Raw genomic sequence first — 20559 nt, 5'->3', positions numbered from 1 at the left:
TCGATGGACCAGATATGCTGCAGCAGTGCATAAAATATTTTAATGAGGGACACTCGTACGCTGTAATCGTGGACATGATGTCATGTTTACACAGTGTTCACATCAGCTTGAGGTCTCTATCGCAGAAAGGATTACTCCTCTACTCCTGATGTGAACACCACAAAATATTTTATGCACTGCTGCAGCATATCTGGTCCCTCGATCTGGTCCATGCCCCTTAAAACCTCTAAAGACCGACCACACGAAGAGCAAAACCGCGTTAAACGGCATATATGTTGTCCACAAAATGGGCAAAACCTCACTCGATGGCTGTCCATCTTGAGCTCACCATGAACTCCATCAACAACAACAACAACTCGAATTGGCCGCTGCCGGGTTATCACTTACGGTTCAACCCCGGAGTTGGTACATTCCCTTTCCGGTTGATGTTATTTGTAAATTTGTTTTGGGACTTGTGTTTCACCACTTGTAAATTTGTTTCAGCGTTTGTAAAAGTGTTTTGTATTATGTTAATTTGTTTTCTGAAATGTACATTTGTTTTCTGAAATGTAAATTTGTCTCGGCGTTTGTAAAAGTGTTTTTTATCATGTTAATTTGTTTTCTGAGATGCAAATTTGTTTTCTGAAATGCAAATTTGTTTCGGTGTTTGTAAAAGTGTTTTGTATCATGTTCATTTGTTTTCTGAAATGTAAATTTGTTTCGGTGTTTGTAAAAGTGTTTTGTATCATGTTAATTTGTTTTCTGAAATGTAAATTTGTTTTCTGAAATGCAAATTTGTTTCGGTAATGTAATTTTATTTTATGATATGTAAAAATGTTTTCCAAAATGTAAATTTGTCTCAAGCTTCGTAAAAGTGTTTCACATTTTGTAATTTTGGTTTGCACCTCCCGGCCACCGTAGCAGGTGGAGAAAAGCGGACGGAACACTGGAGAGGGTAGTGACGGAAAAACAGTAGTAACGGAAAGACTGATAGGCTGGAAAGAGCTGGAAAGACATTGTCAACAGAGAAGGACTAATGAGGGAGAGGAAGTTAAAGCATGGAGGGAAAACTAGACTGGGGAAAGAACTCAGGTAACAGGGCTGGGCTAATGAAGACAGATACAAGACAGGTGTGTAGAAAGATATTAGGCCAGTGGAGAAAACAGGAGGGAAAACAGAAGACTAGAAAAATGCTCTAAAGACACCACAAAAAACCTAGGAAACACAAAGACAAACAAACCAAACAACAAAACTGAAATGACAGAACAGTGACAGAATTCCAGTACAGCAGATACTGTATATCTTAACAGTTAAAAGATCATAGAAGCAGTTTTGCATGTTTCAGCCAATCAGTCACACATTGTTCCTTTGTTCCATTAAAGATCTTGTCATAATTACACTTTTCACATTATGACAAGATATATGTAATGAGCTTTCCCAGTTTTCTTTGTAAAAAAAAGAAATATTGATTTTCATATCATACTGTGATAAATTATATCCAGTGGTTCTCACAGTTGGGAAATCTGGCTAAAAATCTTTGGCATGTTTTGGAAAATTGTCATAAAGTATGGGTTATTTAATTGGCTGAAATTTGCAAATCCAATATCACAGCTCCTTTTTTAGGCGTGGAAGGCAACAGTATAGACAACAAATTTAGAAAGGAACATATTCAGTCTGGCCTCTGGACCATTTGTTTTCCATGCTGTTATGTTTGGTTTTGTTTCTGTGTGTTTATACATGGATGTGTGTGTTCAGGTGCAGGCCGAACTGAAGAAGAGGTTCTGGAAGTGGCAGACTCAGAGTTACCTGCGCTACAGTAAACGACGGCGCACATTGTTCACCGAAAGCAGCACGGTCACTCAGATATCCGTCCTGGACAAATCGAGCCCCAAAGATCAGCCGGTCTCAGAGACACACGCCCTCACACCGAACAACGTCTCCACTGTCTGAGGAACACTGGACAGCGTTGGTCCTCGTGCTGTGTGTTACAAAACTGCCAGGAGTGGTCATCAAGAAAGAGATTAAACCACAGAGCCTGATTGTTGAATGTTTAAGGTACCTCTTAATTTAACACGATACGAATGATCTGCAGAATCCCACACGGGCTGCCTAATTTATAGGAGATAACTTGAGTCTTTTTTTATACAATCCCACACACATCTTTAACAAACTCAGACTTTACCCCTTGATATCAATTATTTTCCAACTTATATGCTTTAGCATTGGCTGAAGAAGTGGTCATATATTTTGGTGCCCTTTATGTTTATCATAGGCAGGATTTGGCTTAAGGGGCCCTCCTCCACATCTGACTCACATACACCAAATATTTCTCCCCTTTTTACTGAAGCACTCATATCACGACACACACCATGAAAACATTTTTATTTTTCACATCAGAATTATCATTAGTTTCTTCAGTCACAGCTCCCTTGAGCGCTTCTGTGCACTTCTGTTTCTCAGCTGCTATGTTTTTTGCCCATATTTTCACATACTAAGAAAAGAAACGGGGCAAGTCAGACAATGATCCGGAGGAGGAGCATAGAGGAATTTCCAGAATTTCTTCAAAATGTGGCATCAATTAGCAGGGAGTCTTCAACGTTTTCGGGCTTGAAAAAAAAAAGTTTCAAAATCTCTCTCATTTTCCCACCCATCACTTTGACACAGCCATTTATATTTCCCTGGAAAAACCTCTCTCCTGAAAAATATGTTAGTGTATTATTTGAAATTATTTTCACAACTATGTTGTGGTGTCAATGTAATCGCTGCCTGGATTATATTCAAAGATGTTTCTATGTGTGATTGAAACACATTTATGTGCTGCTGATATTTATGATCTTTCTCTATGGTAAACCACGTGCTGCCAGTCCTGAAACAGAACCTTATAAAAGATGAAGAATGGTGTTGTCACTGTGTGGCAGTCCCATTATTTGGTACTCGCTGTCTTTTTTAAATCCCTCTGGATTGATTGATTCAGATCACCTGTGTGCAGGTGTGCTGATTGGCTCCTAATTAATGAGTGAGAGCAGTTTGGGGCATTCCCCTCATAGCCAATCAGGGTGTAATGATGCTTTTCTGTGAAGGCACCCTGAGGTGATTCTGATGTTTTCCTTGACACTCTGCAGACCTCATCAAACAGATTGTCAATGCAAATCTCTGCTCGGGTCAGGCCCTGTTCGGATGTCCTTGCTGCTTTGTAGTTTACTGATGATCGAAAGTCACCATTCATAGGTCACCTGCATCAGGGCCATGCTTATCTGTGTAACAGGTTTGTTTGCCTTTCAATAGCCTGATGCCTGCAGATTTCTTTGTTTATCTTAACTGTCCCTCTACATACAAGAAGTACATATTTCCATTCCATTATCTGCAAAATAGACATTGTTTCCAATGTTATCAAAACATTTCTGATCTTTGACATTTCCTATAAATGTATATATTTTTTGGTTTTGTATTTCTTATTTTGTATTTTGTATTTTTTTTTTTATTTGTTTTGAGGCTGGTTTTCAGGTATATTCCTGCCAGTGCTCAAGATTAAAAAAACAAACAATTGAAATGCATTTGTGACTTGCCAGGTGCGATTATTGAACAACATCTCAGTGTTGGTAGAAAATGTATTTGTCATCACATTACCATCAAAATGTTCTTACTGTTTCAAATTGGTTATATAAGGAAGTCATTTCTAGGAGACGGGGCATGTGCCGGAACATGCGACCAAGCCGGGGGTGCTGTTAGTAGCAATCAAACCTCTGAGGTTTCCTTCACAAAGATGGACTCTGGCTTTCATCTCGCCAAGAGTCAGCCTTTATTTGTCCGAATTTCACAAAGCTTCCTGATGGTCTTGGGTTGGACTAATTTGCCATGTTCTTTGATAAATTCAGACTTTTTTCAAACTATTAAACCAACCACAAGAGATATTTGTCTTTTTGCAAAAAAAAAAAAAAAAGATTCTCAAGGAAGATTCAGAGTTTTAAAAGTAAGTGCAGTGTAGACATGTGGCTGGGACACTGATGCAGGACTCTTGCAGTTTTTCTGCTCATTAATCCGCCATGTTGAGGATGATTTACAAACTGGCACACGACTGGCACACTCACTGCTGCATATTTCCAACAGCTTGATCTGTACGTACTCTTTCACTTATTGCTCACTCAAAAAACACTAACAAACCACCTTTTTTAAGTTATGGTTTTTGTCCTTGTTTTTTTTTTCCACTTTCATTTGTCAGCTGCTGTGTCTGGTTATTGCAAATAAACATTGATTTTTCATATAGATTATTTTCACCAGTTCTTTAGAGTTTAGATGTTAATGTGTTACCATCAGTGGCTCTGCATGCAACATGTTGCACAGTGCACTAGCGCACATCTGGAGCACTAGACTGTAAAATCTATTTATTTGTCTGATTACTGTTTTTGTGTCTTTGTGTGAATGTAAATAGACCTGAGCTAGAGTTTACATTTTATGAACAGAACAGTCCCTCCAACAGATTTGAAAACCATAGTATTTAAATGACCTTGTTATTGTATAGAAAAGGTCATACATGGTAGATAAAAATGGATTTAACTACTTAAACAGACACGTTGGTATTTATAGATTTAACATATTTTTTGTATTATACATGTTTTATTCTTATATGCTGTAATATTGCAAAATGTGGAGAAAATTGTACTGTACTTTTCCCTATTTGTTAGCATTGGTTTATTGACACTGATTGCTGTGCTAATGCTAATCCAGATCCTGATTCCGCTGAGAAATAATCTTTGTATCCATTTTGAATTTTCCTGTGTTTTGACTTGTTAGGCTCAGTACAAATATGTACATGTATTTTATGCACAGTATTAATCATTGAAGGATATATTACTCAGCTACTGACCACTACAGTGCCTTTATCATAACTCTAGCTATTTCTCTTCTCTCTCTTTTGAAACATCAGTAAGTTTGCTCTCAAAATCTGTAACAAAACCATCTACAGTATATAAGAGCGTGACACTATACCATGTACTTGAGTCTCTGCTGTGCGGCATATAACACATGTGCTTCTGTGTTGTGTCAGATTCAAGGGGTCATTCTTGTGCTTGAATAACAAAAACAAGCTTTCATCCAATTTAAAATTGTGCAGTGAGGAAGTGAAAATTGATATTGAACTTGTTTCATTGTTATGTTTTTGAGAGAAAATGTATCATGCTGTGTGTGAACTTTTGGGTTACATCCATCTACAGTGTTATTTCTCTGTTGTTGCTTGAAGAATTGATGTTTGTGTTTCTTTTACAGGTTCCAGTTTACTACATGAATGCAAGTTTATTATTTGGTGTTTTCTTATTTGGGCTGGGGATGCACGATTTAGGATGAGGCTGGTGATTGTCTATATGTTTCTTATTGCCACTGTCCAGTGAAAATACTAGGCCAATAATGTGTAAGTCCATCTCACAAAACTCGCTAATATTCTGATCACTTATGCACTTAATGTTCCTTGATTTTTATTATTCTTTTACATTAAGTGTTGGTCCTGTTCATCAGAATTTAGACTTATATATTACTGAGTATCTGCTTTTCCTTAAAATAAAAAAATTAACAACTTTTAGGACTTCTTTTAATACTTTTAAACACAAAACCATTACTGCAGCAAACCAACTATTAAACTAGACTACTCTATACACTGTTGAGTTTTATTGAATTCCCCCCAACCCATTGTTTCTAAGACTAAATCACAAACTCGGTATATTTTTCTATACTTCATGGTAATAAATGGCAATAGACCAATATTTGTTTTGTTGCCATTTGAATTGTGCTATGAACTACACAGTTTGTAAAATAGCATCTATTTTTAAGTGTTAAAGCGCTCCATTAAAAATTTCGTTAAACAGATGTCACCAACATGGCTGCTTACCTGGCACAGAAATGGTACTTATACAATGCTAATATACAGGAGCAGCTCTGTAATGTTTAAGTCATGGGTTTTGGTGAGCATTCAACGAGATGACATGCCTAACAAGACTTGGCTGTGTGGTCTTTATAATTATGTCTTATTTTTCATTAGTTTGATGACTAACTGAAACTTTATTGACTTGGATATTTATCTTTTAGATTGAAAAACGTGATTCATGACACAATTCATTTAGGAAAAATGATTTGACTCTCGTCACTGACTAATGTACTGAATGTACTTTCTGAAATAAGGTCCCAAGGGCACACTGGAAGGGGTGTGAATTTGCCTCTAAAGAAATACAAAAATATTTTAGTCTACAACAGATGCACCCTAAATGTTCATCTTAGCAGAAATAGTAACAAATGGGGCTGAGAGCTCGAACAGGAAAGGGACATCAGAAAGGGCCAAGAGATGGATTACCACACAGAATAAAAAACAAACCTATCATAAACCTTATCCTTTAATCCAGGAGACAGCTGAATATTTTCCACACACAACATTGAGCCACAAGTTAAAAACATTTATTGTTGATACTTCCATAATGTACAAAAAACCATTCTAATGTGCACGCCGAAACAAGATCAAATGGTGCACTTTGCAGTGACAGAGATCAAATAAACAGAAGAGGAGCAGACAGAAGCAGGCTCGAGTGCTTTAAGTTACTTTACATTCAGCCATCAGTACACAAACTGTTGAGCCCCAGGTTTTTTTTTTTGCTTTTTCTTTTTTTACCTCTAACTGATTCAGACAGGCAATCAGTAGCCTACAATAAAGCAATTCAATAAAGTTGACCACCATTAAAGGTTTAAAAGAAAAACAATTGAAACCAGATCACCTTCATGCTTTGCAGTAAAAATCAAAAAGAACAAAAAGAGTACAGCAGTTTTTTATGGCACTTTACTTTTCCTCATGTCGGCAAAGATTAACATTCAAAGGAAAAGTGTTTGATGGGTCCTGATGGGACTGGAGCTACAATTTGAGAAATCATTCACAGTTGAAACCCAATATCCATCTTCTAGCTTATTAATTGCCTCATCCACTAATGTTTGAAAAACAGGGACACAGCTCAGATTCCCTTAATGGCCTGAGAGTTCGACCCTCCCTCGTGATTACATCTGCTGCTCAAAATGAGATCAGAACGATTTAACACGCATGCATCAGCCTATTCGAGAACACAGAGGCATCACAGGAGGCTTTATACTTTTAGCAAACACTATCACCATTAGAAAAAAAAGAAATAAAAAAATGAGAGAACAATCACAGCGCAACTTTTTAAATGACAGCTATTCACTTTGAACCACAGAAAACTGGTTTTACAAGGTACAACATTGGCAGCTTGTCTCTGTCACTGCAGTTTATTTATTCACAAAGGTTGGCTACAGACCTTTCAAACACTTCAGCTAACTACATCATAGCTCAAAACAACAGGTTCAAATGAATATTTATTCTTATAATAATAATAATAATAATAGCAACATCTTTGTCTGACATCAACATAGTACTGGCAATAACGCTCCAACTCCCATATTAACACTAGAGGAAATAATTTATAAATGCATCAACTAAATGAGGCTCATGAATTAATGAGATTGTCAAAATGTTTCTGATGAACTCAACTGAACATTCAACTGAAGCAGAGCAGAGAAGGAGATTTTTTTGTCCAGCCCTATCCCCAAACATCACATGAAGAAACAGAGCCTCTCTATGGCTGCTGTTGGATCTGCACTGTTAATATTTCAGGTTATACTGAAAACAGACACAGCAAAGCAACAGGGCAACAGTTTCTGGTCAGCCCATCTTTCCTCTATTTCTCTCTGGACTAATACGAATTTAAATTGGTAATTTGCAGGTCAAAAGATGTACAGACATTTAGAGTGAGACTGGACAGAAAAGTGGTTGAAATGTGAATATTTTAAAAACTATATTTTAGTTTCAGGAAAGATTCCGATGTCATCTACACAGCATTGATCTAATGGTGGTTGTGACCCGAAAAAGTTATAAACCATTACTCATGAGGTAAAGAAATAGTCACTTTTTAACCAAATTTAGTCATTTTAACCAAGATTAAAGGATGCAGCTTCCATTGTGGAAATGTCATTACTGTTTCTGGCAATTTTGACTCATTGTATTATATATAAAGTACATGTAATAAAATCAAATGCAGTCATTAAAATACTTTTTAGATATCCTAGTATGTAGACAAAGACATTGTATCAGGTCCATTAAAAATAAAATGGACATTCATTTTTACATATTAACTTGTCCTCAGTTTACTTTCTGTAGGAACGTGGTGTTTCATTTTTAAATCATTTATATTCAAAATCAAGCTATTAGTGCAAAAGATAAAAAAATCTTCCTTGCAATTTGAATAAAGCTTTGAAACTGTATTTAGACCACTCTGTAGTTAGATATAAATTACAGAAAATATAACGGGACAATTAAATGACTGATTTGGCTGACTGAAAAATATAACTTTAAAAACAAAATAATTATCTGAAATGTTCACATGCTTCTTGAGTAAAGATGAGTAAACCATATAACTGAATACATCCACAAATTATACCTTTTTAAAAAGTTATAAAACAAAATGTAATAAACAGTTGGCAGAACATAAATAACAATTATTATTTAACTAAAGTTTCGGAACTCTGTAGTGACATCTTTTTACCTGCAAATTATCAAAAATAATGCTTATGAGGGGTTAAACTCAACATCTAACTATGGTATTAGTATAGTTACTGAACTGACTTTTTTATTATTATTAGTCATAAATAAAGTTTATTGTTAAATAAGTTATTCACTCAATTGTTGTAGTTTTGGAGTTTTCAAGTTCAAGTTTGTCTTTAAAAAACTTTTTAGATATTTATAGTCAGATGAAATTATTTTTCTGTTTAGGAATATGTTTTGAAATTCAGTTGGATTAGATAAAAATTTAGATTATAGTCACTTTGACAATTATAATGTAAAATGGTCTCACATTTTGAAGATTAACAAAGAAAAGTCTCTTGTGGTTCAGATTTTATAGTCCTTTGATTTTCATTGTTTCTGCTGCAGAAAAAAATGACGTATGTGCTGATAAAACAAGAAATGTACAACATTTATTCTTGATACGGTCTACTATACATTAACATACGAGTTGATATACTGTAGCACTGCTTGATTAAAACTCATCATTAGCAAAGTTGAGTTAAAGTAGTTTGAAGGCCTCCAGGTTTAAAACACTGATTTAGTCTTAAGCATCATAAAAGCACTTTGTTCAACCCTTTTTTCTTTACTTTGCAGTTTCGTTTTGAAATGAAAGACAAATGTCTCTTATTCTTGAAATCATCAACAGAAGTCAAAATACTTGTTTTGTGCTTAAAGGCACTTTTGGAGACACAAAGTATAGTCAAACGTTGGGGTTCAGAGGATAGTTTAGTCAGACCAAAGGAACAAAAGTCTGCTGTGACATCAGTTGCAAAGCGGCCTCAGCCTTTGCAAACAGATACGGCTGTGCAAAAATTCAGCGAGCAGTCGATTAATTTCGTCTTTGGAATGAAAGAATTACCTAGAGTTAAGTGTGTCTCTCCAAAGGTAACATCTGTCTCAATGTGCTTGTTTACATGCATAAAGAGATCAAATGTCACCAGAGAGAATCACTGGAGAAACACAAAGACACAACAAGGTTGCACAAGGGATACGTCTGAAAACACAAAACTCATTAATTAAAATTCAAACTGAGTTTTCAGATGAGGAAATCAGGAGGATTTGTTGCGGATTATGTCTGCGATGGTCTACATCTTCACTTCGACCAGTACATTGTTCCTGCAGGAGGCTATTGAAGAGGCTTGGCTTCAATGTGTGAGAGAGCGTCACCTCTACAACAGCCAGATAGAGTTCATGAAGAAAAATAACAAATTTAACATCCAATTAAACACTGAAATAAAACACAATATAAGTAAATGCAAATTCATGCAAGCAGTTGAACTCATGACACTTTCATCATGAGTATTTCATTGACATTTTCTGTACTCACAGCTGTTTGAAACTACTGACTACTACAGACTCCTCTCTTTCCAGTGCTGAGAGTTAAAAGAGAGGTTTGTGTTTGTGGTTGTAGTCTGTAAACCTCAGCATCACACACATATCTGAAGACGCTCTAAGCCATCATCTCTGGTCCTCGACTTTTTCTCAGTTTTTTTGGCATTTCACATAACTATAGAAAATATGTCCTTCTCATAAATACCTTGCTTCCACCTGTTGGATCCAGATGAAACGTCTCTTCAACATTCCTCTGTCTTCAATACTCATAATGTGGTTTTACATCAGTCACAGTTTACACAGGAAACATACATGGTTATGCCAGTAATGAGAAAATAACACTGTGCTTTCACATGAAGAGTGCTGCAGTTGGCTGTGCTTTGTAAGCACTGAATGGGTTTTATAAATCTAGGTATGACCTTTAACACAATCAGGAACAGATTTGATGGTGACAAGTTTTTTTTTTTTTTTTTTTTTTTAACACTGATTTGATGTTAACCTTTACTTTATAAATAGTTTTCAACATATTTAACAAAACTACACATGTAAACTCGATATTTTCTGTACATCAAAGAGGGTCAGAATCAAAGCAGCAGAGGCTGAGATGTCATGAATTTAGTCCAAACCCTCTTTTCAGTATATCCTCCTTTCCATGATCTTGGTTTGTTCTTACTAAAGAAAGAAGCCAACCAAGACAATGTAACTGCTTTTAGCTAAATAATCTTCACGTGTAAAATCAGTGGACTGCTCCTTTAAGGTATTTACATTGCCCATTGCTTTTTTTTATCAAAATAAACCATTTCAAATGGCACATCAGCTGTTATGTCTGAGTGGAGTTCTAATCTGAAATACAGTTTGAGGGTGAAGGTCAAGGACAGATGTAAAACCCTCCTCAGACTGGAATGATCTCTGTGAGAGGACACACTGTAGAGCTCTCTGGTCCCTCTGTGCTGTACTGTAGCACCACACAACCTTAAACACTAATACAATATGTACAGAGAGATGAGACCATGCTTCTTCTGCATGTCCCAGCCCAAAGAGACACTAGATATACAGGAGTATCCCACTCATGCCCTTTTGAAGATGACAGACTGCTCAGGAACAGGAGGACTATATATATTTTTTTTTACCCTGCAGCTGTGCCTGAACCAGGACACGAGGAGATTCATTATTTGGCACCTGACATTCAGGATCAGAGTGGAACAGGTCAGACTAGAGGCTGTTCTGGGTCGGTGGAGTTGAGCTGGGTTTCCATCATGGTGTCGTCTGGGTATGGGTTGGGGTACGGGTTGAGGAAGGGGTTGGTGAGGCTGGTCATGGGAACGAGGGTGGGTGTGGCAGATTTGGTGGCATCAGGTCTGGAGGCGGCTGCGTCGATGGTCGACGTGGAGTCCCCGCCGGCGCCGTTCAAGTGGCCGGGGTCTCGGCCTGCAGGCTGGACATGCGGATCTGCGAGCTGCTCTTGCTGAGGATGGACAGCTGCGTCCCCCCGTTCACCCCACTGCTCGCCAGCGAAGGATGCCGGTGCTTCAGGTCCACAGCAAAGTACCTGTTCACCGTCCAGCTGCGCCATTTCCTCTTGATCTCCGATTGCACCTTGAGGGATATACTTCACAAGGTCATTATTAATGGACCTCGCTGGAAAGAGACAAGCTCACTGTCCTTCAGTCTCACTCTACCTCTGTCTGTGCTGTGTTTAAGGCTAATTTCTTTCTTACTTTTTACTGATTTTCACTGAAAAATGCTCTTAAAGGAATACGCTGGTTTAAACCAATCATCACAATAATGTATCTTGTGTTTTGTACATTGAGCAATTTAAACTCACATAAAATGAAACAGGAATGCTGTTTGGCATATTTACAACATGTAGTCTCTTGTGGTCAGTATAAGAAACAATCATGTCTAACCTTTTTGTGTAAAATGTTTTCCCAGATATAAAATAGAAAATCTTGAAAAACTGGATCAACAGAATTTTCGTTCTCACTTGCCTCTCGCGCTTCTGTAGATTCCAGATGTTTTTTTTTAAATTGTGAGCTGATACTTCCTCAATAGATCCTTCTCTCCTTATGCATGTGTGTGTTGACCAGTAATGTTATGTTTGTTTAATCATTAGATTGTGCATTCGGAAGATTGGTATAATGGTGTCAGTTATAGTTTAAAAGGAGCGTTACCTCTCCATTCAGGAAGCAGTAGAGGACGGCCACCACAAAGCCCTGAAGAGACACAGAGGGTCGAAGAGTGAGATTAAAACATGTTCACTGTACAAACAGCTGTTTTGGGGTTAAGTAAATAATGTATGCATAGTTTTCATTTCTGTCTTTTGCATTTTCTTTCTCATCTGTCCTTCACTGGCTGTTACTGTAAGTAAATTTCCCGCAGTTTGCACACAGATGGTCTTTCTAAGTCTAAACCCTAATGGAGGAACAGTCACCTGGAAGGATCCGAGTCCGAGTTCAAACACCAGGCGCTCCTTCTTGCTAACATTCTCAGGAGAGAAGGCAAACACAGTGTAGTGGATCCCAAACAGAGGAATCAGCAGCAGAGTGGAGCGGGCCAACCTTCTGCAAAACAACACACACACAGATTATGATGATATGACTGGACCACAGTATGTCATTTCTTTTAGACTGCTTGTAAATTTGATTTATACCTAACAGATTCTTAAAACATTTAAAAAATGTTACAAAATTAATGATATTACTTTTGTAATTAGCTGCTTTAACACAGATCCTAATATTCCACCAATATGCCCAAAAATATCCTAATCAGAATAAAAATAACTGCCCGAATGAGAAGAAACTGGCCTGAATTAACAGAAATGCAGTGCTAAGTTTTTAGATTTTGTTGTTATGTTTAACAACTTTACTGGAAGAGACATATAAAATCACAGTAATTCTGAACGATCATTTGGCATAGTGGACTCCCCATAAGACAGAACAAACCAAGATCCATTTAAAAACGTGTCACTTTTCAGTGCCTGTGCATTATTGACCGATGTAAATTGACAGATGCTTTGGCGTGGGTGGGACCACTTTGCAGATTTTTGATTAAACGCTTTGAGGCAGGAACCAAACTTGATTCTGATCACTTTAGAGATTCAGCTGAACTTTTTTAAGGTAAGCTCAATAATTTGAAAGATTTTAATCATGTGCAAGAAATATTGTCCATTTAGCAACAGCTGAGTACTGAGTAAAGCAATCACACTGCATCTTTAGGAGAGTTATCATTAAGTAGTAAAGGCTATCTTTGACTTCCCACCACTGACTATAACAATCCAATCAAATGTAATGTAGTTTAAATGCGGTCCCTTTGACGAGTGCAGAGAACTTGTTCAAAGGATAGAATATCAAAAGAAATTCAAAACATTTAAGTAACGCAGTCATTTTGCATAATTGCTCTAAAAATCCTCTTGGAATGAAAATGGCAGCTAATAAAATATGTTGCTTTAATGTCAGGCAGAATGAAAAGTCAAATGTCTCACAGGTAAATACTGGATTCATTTCCACCGATATCTGGGGACTGTAACTTCTGGACGAGGATGATGATGATGCCAACGAAGAGAACAAAGTTGATCTGAAGACAAAAATATTGATGTTGAAAAAACTAATAAATATCATTGGTAATGTAAGGACTGTTGTAATGTTGTCGCTGCTCAAACAGAAGGTTAACGTACCATGATTGAAGCGAGCACAGGTCCCTTGATCACCCACCAGATGGCAGCGTTGTCGTTCATGTCCCAACAGCTGAGTGCATAGAAAGATAAAACGAGACATTCAGAGGCTGACCAGACAGACCTCAACATGAGATTCTATGCTCTTTATCACCTACCCAACATCATCAAAGTGCAGCCTCAGCACTGCCCAGATGGTCACACACACTGTGGGGGTTCCTGATGTAAAACATGATACAATCATTAATAAAGATGCATCCGGGGTTGGGTTGTGTGTGTGTGTGCGTGTGTGAGCGTGCATGTGTGTGTGTTTGTGTGTCTGTGTGTGTTTGTGTGTGTGTGTGTAATGCGGTTGACGTCTCACCCCAGCCAATAATGATGTACCAGTAGAAGTATCTTTTTTCAGGGAAGAAGGTTTCTACCAGTAAAGTGAAAAGGTACAGCCCCTCGATGAAAAGCCAGAAGTAGTTCGAAAGGACGCAGTAATGGAAGAAGATCATCACTGCTCGACACTCCACCTTCAAGGAGAGAAGACAACGAGGGAGAATGTGAAGAACACCAGAAAAGAGAGGAAAGAGAGGGAACTCTGGGTGCGTGTATCTGTTCCTCACAGTGTGTATGAAGCAGTGCTCGCTGTCCTCTTTGGCGTACAGCACGCCGTCTTTGATGAAGACTGAAATAGCTCTCAGGATGAACGACACAAACAGATTCATGTGGATGAAGTTCCTGGTACAGTGAAGCTTCCTGTGTGGAGAGACACACGTGAGCATTCTAAACACCATTGTTTATTTCAAAAAGCACCGCATGAAGAGGAGCAACACCCTGACATGTCTGCACTATTACAATCCTGCTGAGTTGTATTGTTTTTCGTAACACCTCACCTGAACCTGCACAGGATGACCATGGCCATGGTGAGGGAGACCAAAGATGTGCTGTAGCCCACTGTGTATAGAGCCTTCACCGATGCATAGTATGTGTCCTGAAATCAGAGGCACAGCAAAAACTGAACATATTAAACGTCTCACCCAAAAACCTTGAAGCTCACTCGGCTGCAGACATGGTGATCAACTAACCGTATGGTTGCTGCCTGTTTCTTCATACAGGCAGGCATCGATGTAATGAGGGAAGGTCTCAGACCAGCCGAACATGGTGCAGTTTCGACTCACCGTCCCCAGCTCTGTGGATATAGGATGCTTTCATTTTATTATTGCAGACACAGACTCATTTCTAGACAGAAATCAGGAAGCCAAGCAGACTCTAACATTATTATTTCAGCTAGAACTGAAGGTAAGGTGTTTTACTTGATACAAAATTATCTGGATACATGTAGACATAACAGTAAGGAGAAAAGACCAAGGCACACTGTTTCCTGTCACAGCAGGGTCATGTGTTGGCATCAAGCCTTCATCAAGGAGCCCAAAAGACAGCCGCTAAAACGTGTCAGGGTTTGTTTGTCAGGGCCTAACATGACCGTGACAATCAAGGCCTTTTTAAGGAGTTTAAAAAAGGGTTTTCTTGTGATTTGTGTTTTATTTAATATTTGATTAGGCTTGGTTGAATTAAAGGGGACTGTTGGTGGGGATATATCGCTACATAGTGTTATTCTAGTTCTAACTTAACCTTCAAATTACTGAAAATGTCCCAATTTCCCCAAAAAGTAAAGACTTGTGTCAGTATTACAGGAAAATGTGCACACAGACATACACACACACACACACACACACACACACACACACACACACATTCATAGATATGCAATTCTTAGATGTCTGTACAGTAAAACTGCAATTCATTTAAATGATCTCAACTGCCACAAATCAACAAGGCATGTAAGCAGATTCTTATAGTCCTTCATTACTGACCATAGTCTTCTTCACTCATGAACTGAGAGAAGAGTTCGGGACATTTGACTTCGACCACCTCACCGATCCTGGCGGGCTGCCAACACGTCAGGTTGTCCCACATCCATGGACAGCCTGAGGACAGACAGGAAGACAAACACAGTGAGTCAGACATTGGCTTAAAAAGCACTTATTGATGGCTTATTCTCCATTACATTACTACCAGAATGATGTTCCATATTCTAAAGTGACGTCTTGCTCATAACTAAATCACTAGTAGAACCTGTGCAGGTTGATAAGGGTCAAACTACTAGTGAATAAGTTATGAGCACGACCTAGCTTTAGAAAAGGGAACATATTCTGGGCTGCAAGAGTTGATTCAGATGTAATTCTGACTTATTAACATATCAACCTCCATGCTGGGTGATTCAATCACAAGTGGACAGCTCTGAGTCCGTCACTTCACACCTGAGTTTCTACGTGTGATCAAATGTCACTTGTACACATCAGGTTGTTCGATTAATCATACATTTAAGGAATGCCACACAAAAACAAATGAACATTTCCCTAAAATGTCTCAAATATGATGGCGATGAATTGTTATTACCAGTTTTGTCCAGCAGGTAGCCACAGAAATTAAACTGTCACGCTCGAATGCTTGAATGCATCTAATTGCCACTGAAAAGGGTCTGATCCACTTGTGACCACCTGATAAGCAAATGAGTAGAAACAGAATCAGGTGAGCTAGCTAGCCTGCATCACATAGCTGCTGGAAGAGGGAATACCAACCACAGTCCACACTAGAGAGGCAGTGACTAGTTGATTAATTGATAAGTGGATCAAAATAAAGTCTATTTCCAACTATTTTGTTATTTATTTGAGTAATTTTTCAAGCAACCATTAAATGCTGCTTCCAGCTGTGAGGATTTTTCAGCTGCAGAAAGTAATGATGACCTTAACAAGTATTGGATAGATGGGTAAAGTCTATTGACAGCTGGAAAAAACATTTGAATTTAATTAAACAACATATTGAATTGCCTTTTAGTTCTCTCTCTCTTTTTTATCCTGAGACACAGTACATTTTTTCTGTATAACTAATTAAATGAATGTATAAAGATTAGGTAGGATCAAGCATTATATCTTTCTAACTACTTTTTTGTCTTGACTGTGTTATGTATTTAGGTTGTTGGGTCTGTTGATAAAGGTCGTGATAATATATGTGCTTCTATTAGGGTGCAGGATGTATTGTTTTTATGTGATTTCGGTGTTGTGTTGGTTTTTGTTTTTATTGTTGTTGTTGGTGACTTATGTCACATCTCCGTTGAAAAAAAAAATAAGCCATTTGAAGATGTCACTTGGGGCCCTGGGAAATTGTGATGTGAATTTGATGAGAGTACCAGCCCACTTTGGGAACTATTTTTAACCAATGAGGGTCAGTGCAGCAATTCTCTCCCTCCATAATATGCAGCTTGTCTTGAAACAACAAGGGAAAAAGAAGATGGATGGCATTCTGTGCTACTGTTTTAAGCTTTTACGTATTCTGTCTATGTGCACATAGTACAGGAGTCATTTAACTCCTTGTAGCTCTGTTTTTGGAGGATGACTCCTTTCCAAACAAGATACAGAATGAGACTGGCACGAATGGGCCTCCCTCTCAGTCTGATCTTCCCTTCATTCATGATATAATCAGCCAGAGAGACACCCGCCACTCATTGTCTCACTTATCAACTTTGATTTTCAGGATCATCATCATCATGAGATACTGCCAATCAAAGCCTCTGCCCCTACCGCACTCTGGAGATGGAACCACAGGGTGAAACAAAATAATGAATTTGCTTTGCTGGATTTCTCTGCTGGCCCTGCTGCAGTTTTTCACTAGAAGAAGTCAAAGTCTTTCTAATGATTGCAGTTATGCGGGTCAGAGTCGACTATGATTTGTAGAATTGTCACCCACTAACTTTGAAGCCCTGAAAATATCCCTTTAATCCATCTTACATATTTTTTAAATTATTTTAATTAGCTTTTGTTAAACTCATACAACATCAACAAAATAGTGATGAGCATGAGGGGAAGGATTAAAGGCTAAACAAACACTCGCAAAGAAAGAAAATCTACCAAATTCTGGATCGTTCCCAGGATCGTCTGAGGCCATCATTTCCATGCATTTCTCCTCCTCCCTCTTGATCACACAGTTTGAAGAGACCTGTTGGCTCGAAACCTGAAACACACACACACACACACACACACACACACACATAAACACGTACAACACAGAGAGAGAGAGAAAGAAAGAGAGAGTCAAGTGGCAGAAGATTACATCAGAGCAGAGTGGAAGGATCCAAAGGTAAACTGGAAGAGGCTGCTTCATTAGCTTCACCATGCAGTTCACACCACAGTGCGGAGAGGTCTTAGCTCTGGGATCTGTTTAAACACTCAACCAATTAAACAAACCATCTCAGAGCTGCTGGCACTCTCCCCGTGCCCACTGACCCAGAGGAGGGGCAATAGTCTGCTGAGTACAAGGCAGAAAAGGCTTTTAGACCTGCACTTTTCACACCGGACTGTGCCAGATGTCTGTTCAGAACCGACACACAGAGAAGATTGTTTAAAGTCATGCACACACAAGGTCAGAGATCACAGCGACAGCCAGAGCTATGACTCTAGACATGGGGGAGCGTCCATTGTTGTTGGCTGTGATGGAGGTGGATGCTTGGTAAGAAAACAAGCTCATGTCTTTGTGCTGGCGTCAGTCCCGGAGACATCCAGTCACAGTTTTACGAGGTGCAGCAGAGGAGCAGTTGAGAGTTTATTCACTGATGTCAGCAGCGCTCGCTGGGAATTCACACACTGAAGATTTACCAGAATAATAGAGACACAGCGGGTTTGGGGCATTGTACAGAAGAAATGTCGACACTGCCGACACATGCTGGATGACTAATGTGCTACACTCTCTAGCAACAGCACCATTTCGGCTGTGAAACACTTGAGCTGAATACACTCATGGTGAAAGCACAGATGGTTGGATTGACTATTACATGAAAGTGGATGTTATTGGATCTGAAACCATTTGTTACAGTGTAGACACTAGTTTAGTCTATTATCTGTGCTTAATATGGTACGTAAAAATGAAGTCATGCTTTACTTATGGCCATTAAGGGGCGACTCCACTGGTATCAAAAAGAAGTCTGATTGTATGTAAACATAATGAGAAATCATCCTACTTCTCACTTGATGTATAACCTCAGTAAACAGTTTCTCAATGAGTTTATGGTCTCAATTTCTAGTTTCAAGTCTTCAACACAGCGTGATGCTCATCTCTCTTTAAAAGCACGGAATCTCTGTCTGTCTGTGTGTGTGTGTGTGTGTGTGTGTGTGTGTGTGTGTGTGTGTGTGTGTGTTCCTCAAATATCTCTGCGGATCAGGATCAGACTGACCTGAGAGTTTCAACATGGCTGCTGCTTGGTTCAAGGGTGTGCGACTTCGCATTTGTTTGGACTGCAATGATACCGTTAATAAATTATTTCATAAATGCTTTACAAATTCCACGAGCATTGTCCACCGGAGTCATTACAGTCACGTGCGCACCAGAGCCAATCACTGCACACCGTGGCCACGCGCGCACCAGAGCCAATCACTGCAGAGCCCACCGCGACCCCCCACCTTAAGAAACAAGCAGATTTATACCTGCTGAGGCGTGAGCTGGACCGGGATTTTGCCGGCGGTTCGGTCCCGTTCTGTTCGTTGCATCTAAACTGACTGTTGTTGATAATTGAGACTAAAAGAGTCCGGACCGAGTCTGTGCGGACAACAAAGTGGAATCAGATCTGCGGATGTTCTTGTGCTGGCTGCTAGCTGCTAGCCGCTAGCTACACGGCCCACCTCCCGATCGAGGCAACGGACCGGACTCACCGGCACGTCCAAAACCGGACTTGGGGTAAATAATGTCCGCCACGCTTTTTCGCGAACATTGCCATCACGTTTGCTTTGTGTCTGGTGCAGAAGAAACAGTAAAAACAGGCTTTTGTCACAAAAGTGTCCAAGCAGCAAGTTTGGTTGTTGAGGAACAGGAAGTTGTGGGAGGGACGTAGGCAGATGAATGACAGACAGCGATACTGAGAGTTGAGAGATTTGTGACATTTAGCGTGTTTGGAGTGTAAAGTTAGTGTGTTATGTAGTGTTTGGTGTAGTGTGTTAAGTGTGTAGTGGAGTCGGTTTTTTGTTTAATGAGTCAAAACAATTAGGAGACTGCTGAATGAGCATTGCCTGCATTTAAATGTAAATAGTTACATGTAACTTTGAAAATCAAAAATAGTCAAAAACAGCCAATTATACCCTGGAATATCGGATTTCACAACAAACCTAAATATCCCTGATGTCCCACCTTCAAACACAGCCTCATTTGGCCATCCATGAAAAAGCTGCTTAACCTCCCACTTTTCTATAGGAATACATTTTTCTTCCGGCACTACACTGGTTTTGTAAATGATGGTTCCATTTAGAGTAAAAAAGATGATAAAAGCAGTGTATACTGTAAGGTGTGGCTACAATGTGATTGACAAGTCACTACCATGTCAAGAGGTTTTTGGGTTCTCAGTCAGATCCAGTCTGGGTATCGTCCCCAATTCCACCCTCTTATCTAATGCTGTCGTCGACAACCTGGAACTTGAAATTTTTCAAGATTCTACCAGAAAAAGTAGAACATGAAATTCCTATTAGTTAGCTTGTGGCAAATGCATCCACCCTGCCTTCATGAAGAACAGCTGTTTGATGTCACACAACAATGGCAGCACCGACAGGGGAGGGGTTGGGATGTCTCTATAGATGACAGTATTCAGATTAGGCTAGTCAGTGGAATATTAAGATATGTTTCCAAGTTTAATAATGCTGAAAAATAAAATGTATGGCGGAGGAAGAGAAAGATTGTGATGAGATCATACTACATACTACATATTTGTTTATATTTGGCAGTGTTGTAAAAAAAAGTTTATTTAGTATCCTTTAGATTTAAGTCCACTGATTAAAATTCATTAATTCATAATAAATTCATAACATTGTTCACGATAAAAACTGTGAAGAGATTGTTGTAAAACTGTCAATTAATATAACAAAAACAATAATGTGGAAGACGGCTG

At 38.7% G+C, this 20559-nt stretch overlaps 2 protein-coding genes across 4 annotated transcripts in view; one reads left to right on the top strand and one right to left on the bottom strand.

Annotated features, from left to right (window-relative positions):
* Positions 1-6565, top strand: part of ghrhrb (growth hormone releasing hormone receptor b) — a 57230-nt gene extending 50665 nt beyond the window's left edge. Inside the window, exon 13 of the mRNA XM_030433140.1 lies at positions 1735-6565. Within this exon, the coding sequence (XP_030289000.1) occupies positions 1735-1929 (195 nt within the window). The 3' untranslated portion in view covers positions 1930-6565. The remainder of the gene's footprint in view (positions 1-1734) is intronic.
* Positions 6396-20559, bottom strand: part of adcyap1r1b (adenylate cyclase activating polypeptide 1b (pituitary) receptor type I) — a 35236-nt gene continuing 21072 nt past the window's right edge. For 2 of the 3 annotated variants that reach the window (XM_030433137.1, XM_030433138.1), the window contains exons 3-14: positions 17543-17645; positions 15449-15562; positions 14660-14763; positions 14468-14565; positions 14198-14330; positions 13951-14104; positions 13745-13805; positions 13590-13659; positions 13398-13489; positions 12348-12477; positions 12088-12129; positions 6396-11525 (exon numbers count right to left, since the gene is read on the bottom strand). In XM_030433137.1, coding sequence (XP_030288997.1) covers positions 11124-11525; positions 12088-12129; positions 12348-12477; positions 13398-13489; positions 13590-13659; positions 13745-13805; positions 13951-14104; positions 14198-14330; positions 14468-14565; positions 14660-14763; positions 15449-15562; positions 17543-17645 — 1503 coding nt within the window. In that variant the 3' untranslated portion in view covers positions 6396-11123. The remainder of the gene's footprint in view (positions 11526-12087; positions 12130-12347; positions 12478-13397; positions 13490-13589; positions 13660-13744; positions 13806-13950; positions 14105-14197; positions 14331-14467; positions 14566-14659; positions 14764-15448; positions 15563-17542; positions 17646-20559) is intronic. The other variant, XM_030433139.1, reaches the window with a different exon arrangement.

This window comes from Sparus aurata, chromosome 11 (genome assembly GCF_900880675.1).
Source record: "Sparus aurata chromosome 11, fSpaAur1.1, whole genome shotgun sequence".
Lineage (NCBI taxonomy): Eukaryota > Metazoa > Chordata > Actinopteri > Spariformes > Sparidae > Sparus > Sparus aurata.
The sequence above is the reverse complement of the archived record's forward strand: the minus strand, read 5'-3'. Positions and strand labels throughout refer to the sequence as shown.